Raw genomic sequence first — 18,750 nt, 5'->3', positions numbered from 1 at the left:
TTTTCTTCCAGGCCTACTCTCCTATCCCATTAGGGCTCTTCAGCCCCCTTTGACCTTCCATCCCTCACATCCAGATCTAGGTGGCACTCAGTCATTGGCTTGGCACGCTCACCTCTTGACTCCTCTCCCTCGTCACTCTTCCAGGGACATGGCAGGCGCAATCAAATCCTCTGGCCCACTTCTGTTTGCTCTTAGGAAAGGGTTTTTAGTTTCGTCGAGGTTTCTGGAGTTTTGCGGGGAGGGGGGGAATCTCCACCCTACCTTTAATTGGCTCTCTTTATTGACTTGAGTTTCTTCACTGTACTAAAATCAGCCCCAAACTGTATAAAGCGGAATCGATAAAGTTTGTGCATAATCTTATCTGCCACGCAACACCAGCTGATAAGGGGTCGCTGAACTTTCACCAGATACGCAGATTAGTCATGCTTGTTCATCCAGGCAAAGGTGGAAAATGTATTCTGCCTTCCTTGTGGAATGAGATGTGGAGGACGAGCTGAAGCACAGTTGCCCTCCTTCAGACAGTGGCCGGGCTCTGAAAGACACGCAGGGCAGCCGGTCCTGAGCCAAGTGACTCCCTTGTAAGTTCATGTATTGGCGTGACAGACGCCTATGAACAGGCATTGCAGCTGGTTAGCACGTCATGAGAGCCAGTGTGGCATAGTGTCCGACTAGGCTCCAGGAGACCCAGGTTCAAATCACCACTCTGCCATGGAAGCTTGCTGGGTGACCTTGGACCAGTCACACACTCTCAGCCTAACCTACCTCACAGGGTCGTTGTGGGGATGGAGGAGAGATGAATGATGTCAGCCACTTTGCATCCCCATTGGGGGGAAACGTGGGGTATAAAGGAAATGAATAAATAATAATAAGAGTGTCAGAACCCACAGCTAACAACGAAGTACACGCATTCAGGAACGGTTATACTTTTATTGCAAAGCTATAGATGCAGTAACACAGGCACTGTTAAGAATAGCCACAGCCAATAGAGCATAATAGGATATAGGGTATTCGTATGCACCCCCCCCATGGCATGGGCCAATTAGGTACCCTCCCGCGCATGGGATAAGTCAGGAAACCGTTAGGTGGCTAAAACTGGGAACCAGGAGTCTCTCACGGTACATGGGAGACTTCCAGACAATACAACCTCCTCCTGCACATCTGTAGAGATAAGCGTTTCAGCAAAGGCAGAACAGGAGGGATAGGAATGCAATAGCAATTAACAAGACACAGAATGAACTCCCCAACCCCCATGGCAGCATAGCTGACAAAGAGGTAGAGATGGGAATGGGGCACCCTGACCTGGATAGGCCCTCGTCAGATCTCAGAAGCTAAGCAGGGTCAGCCCTGGTTTGCACTTGGATGGGAGACCACCAAGGAAGTCCACGGTTGCTCCACAGAGGCAAACCACCTCTAAATGTCTTTTGCCTTAAAACCCCCATGGGGTTGCAATAAATCAGCTGTTACGTCATGGTGGGGGTAGAAGGTTCTTATAAAGCTAAAACAGACGAAGGGGTGTCAGAGGAATCAAACTCCATTTGATGCCAATATAAACTCAATTACAGCGGTTTGCCTGTCTCGATATGATTGATGGGTACCATCTTAATAAGAAGTACCAGGTGCATTGTGAAGGGATGGTTCATATAATGCCGTATAATTGAAAGGACTATTCCTGACACTTGTACATTTCTGAGATCTGTAGTCATGACTGGCCAGCTCCTGACTTCTCTGAAGTTTCTGTGGCAGTTTGGGATGTGTGTGTTTGTGGGGACAGTAAAAGACCTCTAAGGATGGGAGGAAAATATCTCTAGCTCTCTGCTATGCAGGATTTGACACACTCAGAACCAGCTATTCTGTGCCCACATAGGGGCCCAAGTACCACAGTAGGAAGAAAACTTTTAAATTAAAAGTCAGCCAACCTTGAGGTGTTTGGAGTAGGTCCTGTAAGACCTAAATTGGTCCATTAATATTCAACATGCCCAGAATCCTAGGAGCTTTACTTCCACAACCCCCTGCCTCTGTCTTGCAAGCCAGGTCTTCTCTGTCTCACCGTTAGTGACGTTTCTCCTACCTTTGCCTGGAAATTTGTCTTTGTCTCTATCTCTGAAAAGAGCAGAGGGCTCTATATTGCAGAAAGCAGGTTTCTGTTGGCTAGCAGTATTGCTGTCCAAAAGAAGAAGGCTAGAACTCTGGCCTAGAAGTTGGAACATGGCTGGCTAGGTGCCCACAATACTGCTTTCCATTCAATGAGGATGACTGAGTTCAGCCATTCAGCCCAGGAAGATCATCAAATTACACCCCCCACCACCACAACTGCTTCAGAAAAAAGAACATTCCAGAAGCTTCTGGGAGAAGGATCTAGCCAGGCTTCTCCAAGATCAGGAAGATCAGTCATTCTAGAGCACCGTCCTCTCAACCTATGTCACCTGATGAAGAAAGTCATTCTCATCACCCTCTGATTCACCTGCTTGGCCATCTCTCACCTCCAGCTTCCTGGAACCTTGGATATTTTTTTTATCACTGCCCAGGTAAGCATGAGGTAAAGTTACAGATCTCTGTAGAGGCCAGGCCACTGATCCAATCAGTCACTAATCTGTCAGAACCTACCTTGCATATCATCTTATCTGATTACAAACAGACGTTGAACACATGTTGGACAGGTTGTGTGCCTTGGGCTCCGAATAGATTTACACTTAGTTTTGTGTTATGCAATTAACAACCTGTTTGGACTAATTAGCAGGTTTGAAAACACAGGGTGGGAACATCTCAAGGAACGCAAGCGGTCACCCCTCTGCAGACCAGAGACTGACTTAATGGGAGTTCCAGTTTGCTTCCTAGAAAACTGCCCCGTGCTTTGAAAGAACATGCCTGAATACATTCAACAGACGTGCTTGCTTCAGTCTCAGGCTGAGAGAGAACCCTTTCGGTTAGGTACCACGAAGGTTGAGCAGCAACAATATTAAACATGGATTAAACAAAATCAGATTAAAAACACAGGCCTCAAACAATGCTCCCTCTAAGCTGCGTTGTTTTCTGAGCAAAAAATCTCCTTTGTGAGCAACTGGCATTAAAGTTGTGAGCGGGCGATTTGGATACTGCATAAATTAGTTTGCTCTGGAGCCCTCCTTCCTGAGCTAAGACAGAAATTTGTGAGCCGGAGGCTAAAAAGCTGTGAGCTAGCTCACACTAACTCAGCTTAGAGGGAACACTGGCCTCAAATGTAGCCTCTAGATTGAAACCACTGGGCTAAGTAGTCCACAGTGTACATTACATAATACAAATGAATACCCATAAGTTGATGACATGCAGATAAGACCATAATGACAGTAAAGAAGCACAAACACATTTCAGCCCTATGGGCCTTCTTCAAAGGTCTCTCATACATAGATACACATATACCCTAAGAACAATTGTTGATATAATAAGCCAAAGCAGGTGTTGATTTGATTCACATTTTATCTTGTAGCCAAACAGTGACATGGATCTGGTTCCATGATTTTCAAGCTCACACATAAAAATGTGGTTGTAAATTATACCTAATTTTGGCAATTCTTTCCCTTATTGGTGCTTATGTATACCTCAACCAGCAATATGACAATCTGTGAGAGAACGTACAGAGAAACAACGAGACTGAAGAACAGAGATAGAAAAAGATTAGAGGCTGGATGAAGATGCTGAGGCCTCAAAGTTCTGTCAGCTTTAAGAGGCAGCATACTATGACACCCAAAATGTGTATTTTTCAAAAAAGTATTCAGAGGCCTCTCCTAATCTGAGGCCCTTAGCTATAGTTTACATAGTATGTGCGTAAATCTGGCTCTGCTCATCATTTGCGTTCCTTATTTGGTATTTTTGGTTTTTGAAGTCGTTTTCCGATCTAACTTCCATCGTTTCCACCAAAGAGGTGCCAAGGGATACAGCAACATCTGTCTGCATCCATAAGTGGATCATAATGCTGGTTTTAAGTTTATAGCGGGTATTGGGGAATACCTTTTGCGCAGATCTTAAAGAGCCATTGTCTGTATAAATACAGGCCTAGCTGCATCAGTAGTGTGACCGGATATAAGACGGTTTCCTAGGTGTGATATAAAAAAACCCCGTACGATGTGTAAATATTAGACTAACACAGAGATAAAGCAAGCCAAAGTAACTAGATCAAGCCAGATTCATAGCTAGTTAGACCAAATGCGTCACTATATACACACATATATAAAAGGAGCCTTATGGCACCTCAAAGCTTAAAACTTTTTTAAAAAAATTCTAGTGTAAGGTTCAATGGACCAGGGCCAACAACCTGAAAAAGTGGGATCTCTTATTTCGTACCTTCCTCTCCCACTGTACAACAGTCTCCTTTCCTCCATTTTAACCTCACAATAGCCCTGTGAGGTAGGCTGGGCTGAAAAAGTGAGTGAGTGACTTGCCCAAATTCACCTAGCAAGCTTCCTTGGGCATGGTAGCAATTTGAACTCAAGTCTCCCAGAACCTGGTCCTTACACATTAACCAATACACCACAGTATGTGCTAAAATAACAGTTTGTCTTTAGGTTACCACGACTTTGTGATGTCGTAGACTGACATGCTAACCTCTTTTGGAACTGTTCTATTACAAGCAAAAGCCATGTGATTCCTTTGAACTAAGAACAGCCAAAATAATCCCAAAAAGTGAGCAAGCTTTTGAATTATTCAGAACTCTTAATAATTTACTCAAGAATGGGAGGGGGAGATGTTTCAGGCCATGCCGTTAAGTCTTGTTATCTGCGACCCGCATAGTGTGTCAGGCAATTTCATGCCCCCTCCCCATTTTAGTTTTTAAACTTTTAGCGTAGAACCAGAATGATGTAGTGTTTAAAGTATCAAATTCTTTTGCCCTTCTGCCATGAAAACTCATTGGATGACCTTTGGCCAGTGATTCCCTCTCTCATCCTGACCCACCTCACAAGGTTGTTGTGAGGATAAAATGGAGAAAAGGAGAATACAGGAAACCACCTTGGGCCCTCCATGGGAGAGAAAAGCAAGTTATAAATACCTAATTAAAATAATCTAGATGGGTAGTCCTGTTAGTTTGTCTGTAGCTGTAGAAAAGAGTCCAGCGGCACCTTAAAGACTAACAAAGTTTGTGGTAGGCTCAACTTCTTCATGTATCTATAGAATCTGTATCTGAAGAAGTGAGCAGTGACTCATGAAAGCTCCACCTTTACCACAAATTTTGTTAGTCTTTAAGGTGCTCCTGGACTCTTTTCTAAAAAAAATCCAATTATTCCTCCCCACCCAGATCCCCAAAAACTCAACATTCACTATTTACAGCAGAGAAAGACAGAGGGCTCTAGGTGTGGAGACGCCAATGTGTCATTTAATTTATTTTGGCTTCTGCACCGCCCTCCCCGCAAGCAGGCTCTGGGCGGTGCACAACACATTTAAATAAAATACATACATAAAGAGAAGAAGAGATTGGATTTATACCCCACCCTTCACTACTTGAAGGAGTCTCAGAGTGCCTTACAATCTCCTTCCCTTCCCCTCCCCACAACAGACACCCTGTGAGGTAGGTGGGGCTGAGAGAGCTCTTTCGAGGACTGCCCTTGAGAGAACAGCTCTGAGAGAACTTGTGACTGACCCAAGGTCACGCCATATAAAATAACATTAAACAATCTAAAAACAACCCTTATCCATAAAACCTAACATCTACATGGCGCCATAATGCAAATTTCTGAAACCCCCCCCCCCCGTTTACATTACATGGGGGGGGAAGAGGGTGTGTGTGAAAAGCAGTTAACAGGCCGGATAGTCAGCTGCGACTTGCAGTGTTCCCTCTAAGCTGAGTTAGTGTGAGCTGGCTCACAGTTTTTTAGCCTCCGGCTCACACATTTTCCTCTTAGCTCGGGAAGGAGGGCTCCAGAACAAACTCATTTACGCAGCGGCCAAATGGCTCGCTCACAGCTTTAATTGCCAGTGGCTCACAAAGTAGCATTTTTGCTCACAAGACTCCACAGCTTAGAGGGTTTTATCTGGAGTCTGGGGGAGGCGCTCGGGACGAGACAGCTGCGTGCGGGGAGCGGCAGTGGCCGGACATGCCAAGGGAACGGCCGGGCCATCTGGCCACTTGACTCGGGAGAGTCCTGGAGCGGGAAGCGCCGCAGCCTCCTTTTCGCGACAATTCCCCCATTTCCCTGCTGCAGCCGCTCGGTCACGCCGCCGCCACCCGCAGCGGTCACGCGGGAGCGCGCGGCGCTGGAAACCCCCCCCATCTCCGCGGCAGGTGTTCCGCAAAGCCTCCCGGGTCCAGCCAATCAGCGCCCTCCTCCGCCGGCCCCCTTCCACCAGCGCCCCCCAAAGGCCGAACGGTGAATGGAGTGGGCAGGGCGAAAGCGGTCCAAAGGCGATGACGAGAGGACCCGGCGTCTCCTAGGCAACCTTTGTTACCCGCCGGGGAAGAGCCGCCGATTGGCCGGCGTTGCCTGTGACGACACGCGCTCTCAGGAGGCCGGTTAAGTCTCTCTGCCTGCTGCGCTGAGCGCGAGTCCCTCGGGAGAGCAATCCTCGAGCGAGCCAAGAAACTCGGACGGGCGTCTCGGGGAAGAGAAAATCCGGCATGGCGGGTCAGCAAGAAAAGAGGTCAGGATCTCTTGGGGGGAGAGGGGTGCTTTGGATGTTATTTTATGGCGGCGCTACGGGGGAGATTCTCGCCGGCACGTGGCTGTTAGATCAGCGGCTTCAAAGGATGAGGGAGCCCGCATGATTCTCCCCCTTATCTCTTTCGATAACTACTGTGTTGTTTTTTTTAATAAAGAAAGCTTGATATTACTTATCAGCCCGCCCCCACATTTGTAAAAGGGGGTGGGCTCTGAATACTAGGAATGAGCCCCTTCCCCTGTTAAACCCTGGAAAGGAGATGGGGAGGGCCGAAAAGGAAAATTAGAGTGGAGGGGAGAATTGGGGGTGGGGGGGAGTCGCTCCTCCTGGGCTCTTATTTTGAGAGAAGGTGGCTTTGGGGATAAGGATGCTGGAGTCTGGTATGTATAGGGGTGGGTGGGGGAGGCTGGAAGGAAACGCCAAAAAATCTAGAGCAGCATAGAGAACAGACCATGAACTGAGAGGCAGACGGTTCTACATTTTGCTTCCAATTGCTAATGCAGTTGTCTGTAGCACATTTTTATCCCGCTGTTTTTCCAGGTAGCTCAGAGTGGCATAAAGGGGTCTGCCTTCCTGGTTTTCCTTTGACAAAAACCCTGTGAGATATGCTAGCCTGTGGGAAATTGAAGAAGAAGAAGAGATTGGATTTATACCCTGCCCTTCACTACCCAAAGGTGTCTCAGAGCGGCTTACACACTCCTTTCCCTTCCCCTCCCCACAACAGACACCCTGTGCGGTAGGTGGGGCTGAGAGTGCTCTTGACAGAAACTGCTCTTTTTCAAGAACAGCTCTTATCAGAACTACGACTTGCCGAAGGTCATCCAGCCGGGTGCAAGTGGAGGAGTGGGGAATCAAACCCAGCTCTCCCAGATTAGAGTCCACCGCACTTAACCACGACTACACCAAAGTGGCCTCGGGTCACTCAGTATATTTCCTAGCAGAGTAAGGATTTGAACCCGGGTCTCCCAGCCCCATGTCCAGTGCCTTAACCTCTGTACTGCACTGGCTCACACTATAAGTGGCCTTAGGTGACCATAAGCCTCTTTAGCCTCAGTTTACCCCATCTGTAGTATGGGGGTAATGCTGGTCTACTTTATAGATTTGAGTCCCCACTGTGCCATAGAAGCTAGCTGGGTGACTGAGCCAGTCACGTGCTCTCAGCCAAACCTACCTCACAGGGCTGTTGTCATGAAGATAAAATGAAGGACAGGAGAATGATGTAAGCCACTTTGGGAAGAAAAGTGGGGTATAAATGAAGTGAATAAAAATAAAGTTGTTAATCAAGTGGGGGCCAAAATGAGCTAAAGAGGATGCTAGTTGGGACAGCTGAGCTTGTATTCAGCAAGAATTCGTGGGATTAGTGAGTGGTAATAAATGTCCTTAAACGTTTCCTAAGTACCCAACAACGCTCTGCACTTAGGTTGTGCTAGTAATGCTCACAACATCCCTGTGAGGTGAGCCATGATTAGATCCCCTGGTTGCAGAATGTTGGAGGGTGGGAAGGAGAACCGAGACATACTTGCCTCGCCTCTGGCCACACAGAAGGAAAACCCTTGAACCAAGGAGTGGCAGCTCATATCCTCATGGCTTATTAAGGAGCTATTAGAATGACAGAGGCAATGAGATGATCCGGGAGGGAGACGTCTGGGGTTTGCTGGAAGAAGTGAGGAAACGGTTTCTTCAGAGGATGTGACAGCGGTGGTTATGGTTGCGGGGTTTACGACTCACGAATTTCTAACATGTTAAAGGAAGATGCTGAAAGTCACATGTTTTTCATCTAGGTATAGTCAGGTGGGTAGCTGTGTTGGTCTGAAGCAGCAGAACAAAGTCTGAGTCCAGTGGCACCTTTCAGACCAACAGAGTTTTATTCAAGGTTTAAGCTTTTGTGTGCATGCACACTTCTTCAGATACAGCGAAATGGAAGTCACCATGCCATACATATAAGTAGAGGGTGAGCAGTAAATTAGCACCCTGGGATCATTTGCCCCTTTGGACCTCAGCATCTTTCTCTGGCCCAGCCTGGTTTGGTGTAGTGGTTAGGAGTGAGGACACTAATCTGGGAGAACCGGGTTTGATTCCCCACTCCTCCTCCACGTGCAGCTGCTGGTGTGACCTTGGGTCAGTCACAAGTCCTTTCAGAGCTGTTCTCTCAAGGGCAGTTCTCTCAGAGCTCTCTCAGCCCCACCTACCTCCCAGGGTGTCTGTTGTGGGGAGGGGGAGGGAAAGATGGTTGTAAGCCACTCTTTTCTTTTTTTTGGTAATAATTTTTATTTTTACAAAAAAAAATCACATCACGTAGATTAAAACTATAAATGAAGCATATAAGGCCATGAGGTTAAGATGAATAAGCCCTGATCGACCATCAAAACAAGAGGCTCTGCTTACATTCGTATCAAGTCCACAAAATTCTCATCATTTGGTAAAATGTCATTTCCCATCAAATAGTGAATAACAGGAGACCACGATGCAGTGCATGCTAGTTTCTGTCGATCTGATCTATTCAGTTGTGTATTATTCTGCTCTGAGACTCCTCCTCGATGGCCAGACCTGCAGGTGACGGCCTCTCCCTGGGTCTCCTTGGGTGGCTCATTGTGGCCACTCTGTGATCTGTGGGCCGCTGGGAAGTTGCTATCTGGTTGGTCTTACAAAGAATGAAGGTTGGCTGGTTGCCGGCAATGTAGGGAGGGGGGTACGTTCCTGACCCTCTTTGGCTGTACCATAGCAGCAGTATGTGTGTGTTGGGGGGGGGAGGGTCATGGCTTAGTGGTAGAGCCTCTGCTTTGCAAACAGAAGTTCCTAGGTTCAAACCCCCAGCACGTCCAGCTAAAAGGATCTGGCTGTAGGTGGTGGTGAAGGACCTCTGTCTGAGACCTTAGAGAGCTGTTGCCAGCTAAAAGGATCTGGCTGTAGGTGGTGGTGAAGGACCTCTGTCTGAGACCTTAAAGAGCTGGCCTTTTTTTAAAAAAAATATGTTTATTTTCAGTTTTCCATCGTACATTCATTTCCAGTTGAAATACATTTACATTTACATTTGGGGGTTTACAGGTTTGAGCTGGCCTTGACGGACTAAGGGTCTGATTCAGTAGAAGGCAGATTTGTGTGTGAGAGAAAGAGGAGATGTGAAACTTGTAGGCCAAAGGGGATAGCTGCCGAAGCTGTGTCAGGAGGAGGGAGGGAAACTGTGTCGCCTGCCACGAATAAAGCTTAAAGGGATGGATTACTTGCCCCCCTGCATGGTGTGGTCGGCAGGGCCATCTGCTTCAATACAGTCGCCAGCTTGCAGCCCAGAACTTGTGCTTCCTGGCTACACGGCTGGGAAAGAAGAGGGCAGCTGTGCCCCGTGGGTGCCATCCAATGTTTTGCCCCCAGTGCGGTGGGAGGGTGGTAGGACTCGTCTTTTCTGGGCTGCAGAGCTATCAAAAGCATTGTTAGGGGGTAGCTGTGCTGGTCTGCAGTAGAAGAGCTGGATCTGCGTCCCCGTAGCAATTCAGAGACCAACAACTAGAGTTCATTCAACCATTCAGAACAATGAGCCCTCCCCAGGGCTGAATAGGGAGGTCGGATTCTTATCTCACAGCCCTAATTTTCTGCCCCAGGCGTTTCTCCCCTGCTCTAATCAAGCTGACTACATTTTGCATTGTACCTCGGCAGGGGTCTTGTTGTAGAAAAAGAGCTGCCGGAGCTCATTAGCATAACTCATTAGCATAACTTATTTGCATATGCCACGCCCCCTGGCATCACCGGAAGTGACAGAAGGCCACACCCCCTGACATCACCGGAAGTGTGTCAGAAGGCCCGGCTACTTACCCTCCTGCTTCATCCTCATTCCCAAACGGAATGAGGATCGAAGCAGAGGGCGGGGTAAAGAAGGGGGCGGGGCTTCACCACGTGACCGCCCCGCCCCCTAGAGGTTCTCTTCCGGAGCTCCGTACCTGAGAGCTCCCCCCCGACTAGAGCCCTGTACCTCGGACTCTGACTTTCTTTGCAACATCCCTCCCACCTTCCGACTGGGATGTAAGGATGATAGGCAGGTTGGCAAGACACCCTTTTAGATCTTAAACACTGCCGTGTGCAGCTTGACAAGCGAAATCAAGCTAGATTTTGTCAAAGTACAGAATGGGATGTGGTGAACTAGATAAGAGGGCGAGATGTCTAGACGTAGCTGAATGAGCATAGCTGTTACCTGAGAAAAGGAAATTGTTTTACGAAGATTGTAAGATCAATAGAGAACCATAAGTATTCCAAGTGAGGGTGTGTGTGTGTAACAAATGTACTTATATAGAAATAACTGAACTATAACCTCTGTGATCTGAAGACATCTGCACATGTCTAAAAGTTGTTTAGTAGATGCAACGAACATGAAATTGAGCAAACTTCAGAGGATGGCGGAAGACAGGAAGGCCTGGCGTGATCCGGTCCACGGGGTCGCGAAGAGTCGGACTTGACTGTGTGACTGAACAACAACAAAAAAAGTTGTTTAAAGTTAATCCTGGTGCCTTACTAACAGAGTCCTTGGGTTTTATTGCCAAGTTCCCCTTTACTCCAATAAAGTCCTGTCTGCTTCTGGATTCTCACTGGCTGCATTCATCGCTGGGCATCGGCACACCAGGCTAAGAGCCCATTTGGCTGACAAGGCCTCGGGGTCTCCATTCCTACTTATATCTGACAAAGGGAACTTTGGCTTTTGAAAGCTCAGACCCTGAAAATCGTGCTGGTCTTTGGGGTGCTACTGGACTGAAACCTAGAGCTCTGGGAGACTTATGGGGAGGATTTCTGGGTCACGAGTTGGCAAGCTTGGCTCCAGGTGCCCCCTTTCTGTACTTTTGTCTCAAATTCTGTTGCCAGCTCTTGTGCTTCTCCATCTCTGCCAGTCTCCCCAGGGAGGAAAGGATGTGGGCTGCAAAGCTGAAAAGTTCATTCTGCTAAGCCCTCAGAAAGATAGGAGCTCTCTGTCTGTCTCTTTCTCTCTCTTGACTTTTCTCTTTGGGCACTGATGTGGCACTGTCCCTAGGCTAGCCTTACACTATGGTTCTATACCACAACTGGGGAAAAATGTTGGAGTCATGTGCAGGTCACTTGTTTATGCACATCATGTGTTTGGTTCAAAGGATCCTGGGTAATAGGCTTTGGGAGATCACTTCCTTGGCACTTTGAATGCTCCAAATCAATTTCACTGTGATCATTTTTGGATTACGTAATTCTGATTTAGGCTCCGGCTTTTGGTAGGCACAGCCCTCATTGTGGCTAACTCTGAAACACTGCATAAACTTGTCAGTTTTAAAAAGATCCACGGTTTCTTTAAAGTTAGTGGCTGTTTGGGAGGTGTTTAAGGTAATTGTTCGGGCAAGTGCATGCTAACTCTGAAACACTGCATAAACTTGTCGGCTTTAAAAAGATCCACGCTTTCTTTAAAGTTAGTGGCTGTTGAAAACAATGAGAACTTTGGGAGGTGTTCAAGGTAATTGTTTGGACAAGTGCAGGACTCTTGTGTGTCGTCTCTTTCCTGGAAGAATAGCCTTGTGAGATATAGAACACCTTAAAAACAAACACAAAGCTTAAAAACCAACCAACAGCAACCTGTTGACATAACTAAGGATATAATTGCTCTGTCGGGGCAGAAGGTTTGATATTCTGGTGGGGCAAGAGGCTTGGTTTTCTTACCTGGTAGTTCCTGGTTGCCAGTCTTGTCAGATCTTAGAAGGCTAAACAGGGTTGGGCCCTGGTGAGTATTTGGATGGGAGGCCACCAAGGACTACCGTGTCTCTATGCAGAGTCAGGCAATGGCAAACTACCTCTGAATGTCTTTTGCCTCAAAAACTCCCTGTGGTTGCCATCAGTCAGTCTTGACTTGATAGCAAAAAGGGAGGAAAAACTGTTCCAGGTCAAGGATAAGAGAATTTGGTTTCTCTTTTACAGAACCTTGAACTTCCCTTTAGAGCAGGGAAATTATTCGTCCAGAGGATCAATTTATACAGGGTTATTTTTCCTTTGTGAAGTGCTGACATCGCTTGGATGGAAGTTTCATAGCGTATGGAAGTTTATCAATAACCCAGTTTTCCTGCTTGGTTGAGCATGGCCAATAAATAAGACTCTTGTATCCTTTCGTGTTAATTTTCTGGGGAACTTTGGACTCCCCCGTGCTGGTGGAAGGGGAGGAAACCACTGATTTGGGAGATCAAGCTGGGGAATCTAAGCTGTGGAGTGTTGTGAGCAAAAATTCCACTTTGTGAGCTACTGGCACTAAAGTTGTGAGCGAGCAATTTGGCTACTGCACAAATTCTTTTGCTCTGGAGCCCTCCTTCCTGAGCGAAGACAAAAATGTGTGAGCTGGAGGCTAAAAAACCGTGAGCTAGCTCCCACTAACTCAGCTTAGAGGGAACCGTGGATATGAGGTATTTCCTTTTCACAGCCTCCTGGGTTGATCCAGCCTCAGATCCTTGGGAGCTCCTCTGCTTGCTGGATATTAGCTCAGGAAATCCACATTCAGATCGCTTATTCAACCATGATACCCACCAGAAAGACACGGGGCACAGGCTTGTAGCCCTGGCCTGCTGTTGTGGAGAGAAAGTAAGGTGTGGCAGGCACCTTGTACACACAGAACTGTTCCAGAAGTCATAGGCATTGGGGAATTTCACATTACCCAGTTTCACCCGGTTTCAAGCCGGCAATCATCCGTTTTGAAGTGAACCGGTACAGGGCTGCCATTTCACACAGGGCTTGCCCCTACCGGAAATGAGCCGGATCAGAAGCGGTTTGGCATTTCAGACTTGCACTGCTTTGTTTTCCTGCCATTTTCCTCCCATGCGGGTGATCGATTTTTTTAAAAAACGTTCGATTTATAGCGCTATAGCAGTATAACAAAACACTCCATGCATTCCAATGGTATTGATATAATGCTATTCCGTTATAGCATTATAACGCTATAAATCGAACGTTCAAAAAGAAAAAAAAACCGCCGGAGATCGCCCGCGTGGGCGAAAAAAGGCGGGGAAAAAGCGTATCGGTACCGGGAGAGGGCACTGGAGACCACTTGGAAGTGGATGACAGGTAAAACGCTTCAGTCCCGGTTCCTAAACGGGACTTAAGCGTTTGTGTATGAAATGGCAAATATATTCCGGAAGGGAACCGGTTCTCAAATGGGTTCTGTCTGAAATGACAGACCAGAACCCGTTTGAGAACCGGTTCCCTTCCGGAATCTATCGCCTGTCTGAAATTCCCCATTATTTATTGATTGGTTTATTTCATTGACAGCCCACCTTTCTTGTTGAGACTCGAGGCATAGTAGAGAGGAAGGTTAAAATAAAAAATAAAGCCACGAGGAGGAAACTTCTGTCAGATTTGGGGAGAAAGAAAGTGTGCAGTTTGATGCTGTGATGCCTGGAGATCTTTCTCGAAAGGGAATGTAACATTGCTGAGGTGGGTGGGATTCTGCATTCTGGGGTCCCCTTCTTATACAGCGTATACAGCATCTATGTCAAGGGTCTGCAGTCTTTTCCAGGTGGTGGGCCCATTTGGAATTCTGACACAGGGTGGTGGTGGGCACAGTCACAACATGGCTGCCACAACATGGCTGCTGCCGGAAGTGGAGCCAACCACAAAGAGGCTGCTGCCGCTGCTGCCAAAGCAACGTTTTTAAAAATCTGTGCGGCCAAACAGATCTCAAGTGGACAATCAGTAGCCCTCATGGGCGAAAGCCCCGCTTGCCCCCTTCCACTTTCTAAAACCACTTGGTAGGCTCCAGGAAAGGGTGTGGGCAGGATCCAGTCCACGGTGCTCACGGCACCATGTTGAGTAGGGAACCCCCGGCTTCATCGGACGGTAGAAATGGAGACTAGAAGCCAAAAATTTGGAGGTGAAACAATTGTGTGTGTGCATTGGCCTGGGATGGTGTGAGGGGAAGAATTTAAATTGCCTTAAATCGTAGTTACGGATGTGATTTGGATATTTTGTCCTTGAAAGCAACAACATGGTAGTACATATATGAATACATGGTATAATTGACGAGACCCTCAATAGATTCCCCTTTCCCCTTCAGACTGAACATGAAAAGTGTGACATTTCAATTTCAGTAATGCTGCCACATTCTAGTTGCTTGCCGGGGAGGGCGAGGTGTCTTCCGGCTTTGCCTTCAGATCTTGGATCTGGCTGCAGCCAATGGGAACGAGGGAAAGGGGCATGGCTGGGGTGTGCCTTCGCCCAAGCTGCAGTGAATGGAGGGGAGAGACTCACTATATAGATAGGCCTCCTCATCCCCGCTGTTATCTATGACACATTCTTCAAAATCCCGTTCTTGTCCCTTAGTCTTGGGTTACCACTGTAATGTACGTCGTGCATGGATGTGCCACCAGAATGGAATTTTCCCTTGTGAGGGTGGAGGCCATGGGTGAAAGCCCTGCTTGCCCCCTTCCACTTTCTAAAACCACTTGGTAGGCTCCAGGAGAGGGTGTGGGCAGGATCCAGTCCACGGTGCTCACGGCACCATGTTGAGTAGGGGACCCCCGGCTTCATTCTTTGCATCGGACGGTAGAAATGGAGACTAGAAGCCAAAAATTTGGAGGTGAAACAATTGTGTGTGTGCATTGGCCTGGGATGGTGTGAGGGGAAGAATTTAAATTGCCTTAAATCGTAGTTACGGATGTGATTTGGATATTTTGTCCTTGAAAGCAACAACATGGGAGTACATATATGAATACATGGTATAATTGACAAGACCCTCAATAGATTCCCCTTTCCCCTTCAGACTGAACATGAAAAGTGTGACATTTCAATTTCAATTGTGGCCTGGGATGGTGTGAGGGGACGAGAAATTGCCTTAAATCGTAGTTACGGATGTGATTTGGATATTTTGTCCTTGAAAGCAACCACATGGGAGTACATATATGAATACATGGTATAATTGACGAGACCCTCAATAGATTCCCCTTTCCCCTTCAGACTGAAGATGAAAAGTGTGACATTTCAATTTCATAAAGGCTGCCACATTCCAGTGGCTTGCCGGGGAGGGCGAGGTGTCTTCCGGCTTTGCCTTCAGATCTTGGATCGGGCTGCAGCCAATGGGGATGAGGGAAGGGGGCATGGCTGGGGTGTGCATTCGCCCAAGCTGCAGTGAATGGAGTGGAGAGACTCACTATATAGACAGACCTCCTCATCCCCGCTGTTATCTATGACACATTCTTCAAAATCCCGTTCTCGTCCCTTAGTCCTGGGTCACCTCACCACTGTAATGCACGTCGTGCATGGATGTGCCACCAGAATGGAATTTTCCCTTGTGAGGGTGGAGGCCATGGGTGGCTGAGTGAGAGTTGGGCAACCCTGTTATTATGTCAGCCATAAATTCTGGTGGGGGTTAATCATCTTTATCACATTTCCCAAAGTAGGTGTCGGAGGGGTGGGGGGTTAGGCCCTGGCTTGTGAAACAAAGTGGAAATGAATTTTGTACCCATCAAAGCAGAATTCTGTGTGAGAATTAGGAAAAATAAGCATTTGCTCCTTTCTCAGGGTGGATTCTGCTACCGGGTCGTGGGGGATGGCCAATATGCGAGGTTCGGGAGTCCCATTTTCTGTCCATTTGCTGCTCCGATCTGGTTCCACGGCTTTTGGGGTCTATGAGCCACTGCAGTACCTTTTGGAGCCTTCTCTTGGTGGTCAGCCTTGAAGACTAGACATGTAAAAAGAAAGCCTGGGTTTTGTTTTCAGACTAGCACTGCATGCGAAACCAAGTTCTTGGACTTGGCATGTTTCAGGCATGAAACTGTGGAATGCACAGAAGAGCCGGGACATCCTGCTTTTTTACAACACCCAGAGCACAGTCGTCTTAGCCGAAGCTGCTTACAAACTCGCCTGCAGTCTGGATTGTCGTTAAAATCACTGCAGCCCTCTGTGGCCGGTTATTTCTGCGTCTTGTTTTATACCTGGAGGCATAAGGCTGGAAGCAATCTCTTGGGTAGGACTCGCTTTCCGGAGAATTGTGTCCCTTGTGCCTTTGCTTCTTTTTCTTTGCCCAGTCACTCAAGCCTTGTGCTTGCCGCCGTGCATAGATGTCACAGGCCTAAGGGCCAGTGCGATCGGCAACATTCGTACAGTACACCTGATAGGTCATCACTGTGCACCTGGTGAAGGTGCCACCATCCCCTCAGGCGGGGGCTCCTACCCTGCCACCTATTTGGTTAGTCTTTAAGGTGCCGCTGGACTCTTGCTCTTTTCTACTGCTACAGACAGACTAACGCGACAGCTGCCCATCTTGATCTATTGAACAATGGTAGCCAATAACAAGTCGTGCCTTACACTGGCCCTGCCCACTTTCTGAAAAGCTCAGTGGGCACCAAGGGAACTCCTGGCAGGCACCTTGGTTGGGGACCCCTGCACTAAGGCTTTTTGCTGCAGTAGAATTGCAAAATCCCCCTCTCCAGGGAGTCTCACCTGGTGCCTTCTTCATTGTCCTTCGGCCACCAGAGTCAGACAGTTTTAATCTCCTGCACTTTTAGGCACTGGTGTGTTCTTAGCATTGCTGCTTTTTTTTTTGTTTTTTTTTAAATCCTGCTGTTCACGGCTGTTTCAATGAGAATGTTATTGATTTTGGTTGCAGCTTTCTGCTAGTGGCTTGGAAAGTTTTATTCTTAAAGAAGTGATACGAATGATTCCGTTTGCATGAGTCATATAGGACCTGCCCTGCTGCATCAGACTAGAGTATCGACTTCTCTAGCACCCTGTTAGAGGCTCATGTGCCCGTGGTCACCGGTCTCTGGGAAGCAGCAGCAAAGGGAGGCTTGGGCCTTCAGGCCCTGGTTTCTGGTTGGCCACTCTTAAGATGCAGGAGCCGGGACCTTCGGACTGATCCACCAGGGCTCTTCGAAAAGTGATGTGGTCACTGGCAGGCATCCCTGTTGGATTGCCATCTGCCACTCTGGAGGATGGTGCCCCTCAAAAGGAAGGGACGTCTACTCCCGCATGAACCTTCCTGCTCCTTAAGAAGTCCTTGCTCAAGGTACCGTCTTGGGTGGATGCGAGATTAGCCTCTGCTGGAAGCAGGGCCCTTTCGGTGGTTGCCCCCGATCTGTGGGATTCTGTGCCTGGAACATTAATCGGTCCTCAATGCTGGAATCATTCTGGGGCCAGTTGCTCTTATGACCGTCTTTGTTTTTATGACGCTGTGAAGTTTCCATCGCCATGCCGAGAGCCAGTGTGGTGTGGCCGTTTTGAGTGTTTGGTCCATCAAAGTCAGTATCGCCTGCTCAGACAGGCAGTAAGCTCTCCAGGGCCTTCGGCAGAGCTCTCTCACAGCACCTACCACCTGACCCTTTTCCGTGGCGATGCTGGGGATTGAACCTGGGACCTTCTGTGGGCCGAACAGGTGCTCTAGTGCTGAGCTAGGGCTCCTCCCACTGAGCATTCTGTGCCGCAGGGCAGATGTCCCGATGCTTCTAGAACCTCACAGTCCGAGCCGGCCGGTCCCAATGGCCATCCAGGCCTTGAAAAGGGCCCTGGCTCAGTGCGCCTTTGTGCAGCGCCGTTCCCCTGTAAACAGAAATGATGTGCCCTGTTTGTGTTCTTTCCTGCTCAACTCGAATGGCAGCGTGAGTCATGTGGGCTTAGTATCTGTCTCTTACTTTTTATCCTTCCTTTTCTCTATATGCGCTCAGGTCAGGGCACTGTGCCCTCGTGCCCTCCTCCGTAACATCCCAGGGAGGTAGGTTAGGCTGAGAGATTGCAAGACCCGCCCAAGGTCCCCAACTGAGCTGTCTGGCATTAGAACCCAGATCTCCCAGTACTGCTATTGTACTGGACAAGGGACAGCTAGTCAGCAAGGTGAAACGGGTACTCCCATTTCTCTCTCTCTCTCTCTCTCTCTCTCTCTCTATCTCTCTCTCTCTCTCTCTCTCTCTCTCTCTCTCTTCTTGCATGTTTATCCCCTCCCGCCTTTGCGGTCTCTCTGCAGTAACACCCTTTCCTTCCTGGCCGGGCAGGGAGCCCAGGTGGGTGTTTCCCCTGCTCGCACAGGCCTCCGGCTGAGCAGCCAATCAGACGCCAGAGACGCTGACACAGCCCTCCCCGGGGCTCAGATGATGCAAAGGTGATCAGCTGCACGCTGCTGCAGCCACGTAGACGTCATTGCTCTCCGTTGCATCA

General features: G+C 48.1%; 1 protein-coding gene across 1 annotated transcript in view; it reads left to right on the top strand.

Annotated features, from left to right (window-relative positions):
• Positions 1-6,339: 6,339 nt before the first annotated feature.
• PNP (purine nucleoside phosphorylase) overlaps positions 6,340-18,750 on the top strand; it is a 36,819-nt gene continuing 24,408 nt past the window's right edge. Inside the window, exon 1 of the mRNA XM_015418037.1 lies at positions 6,340-6,474. Within this exon, the coding sequence (XP_015273523.1) occupies positions 6,340-6,474 (135 nt within the window). The remainder of the gene's footprint in view (positions 6,475-18,750) is intronic.

The sequence above is a fragment of the Gekko japonicus genome, unplaced genomic scaffold, assembly GCF_001447785.1.
Source record: "Gekko japonicus isolate JY-2015 unplaced genomic scaffold, Gekko_japonicus_V1.1 scaffold1305, whole genome shotgun sequence".
NCBI lineage: Eukaryota > Metazoa > Chordata > Lepidosauria > Squamata > Gekkonidae > Gekko > Gekko japonicus.
Note: the sequence above shows the minus strand (reverse complement) of the source record. Positions and strands in the feature narration are given on the sequence as shown.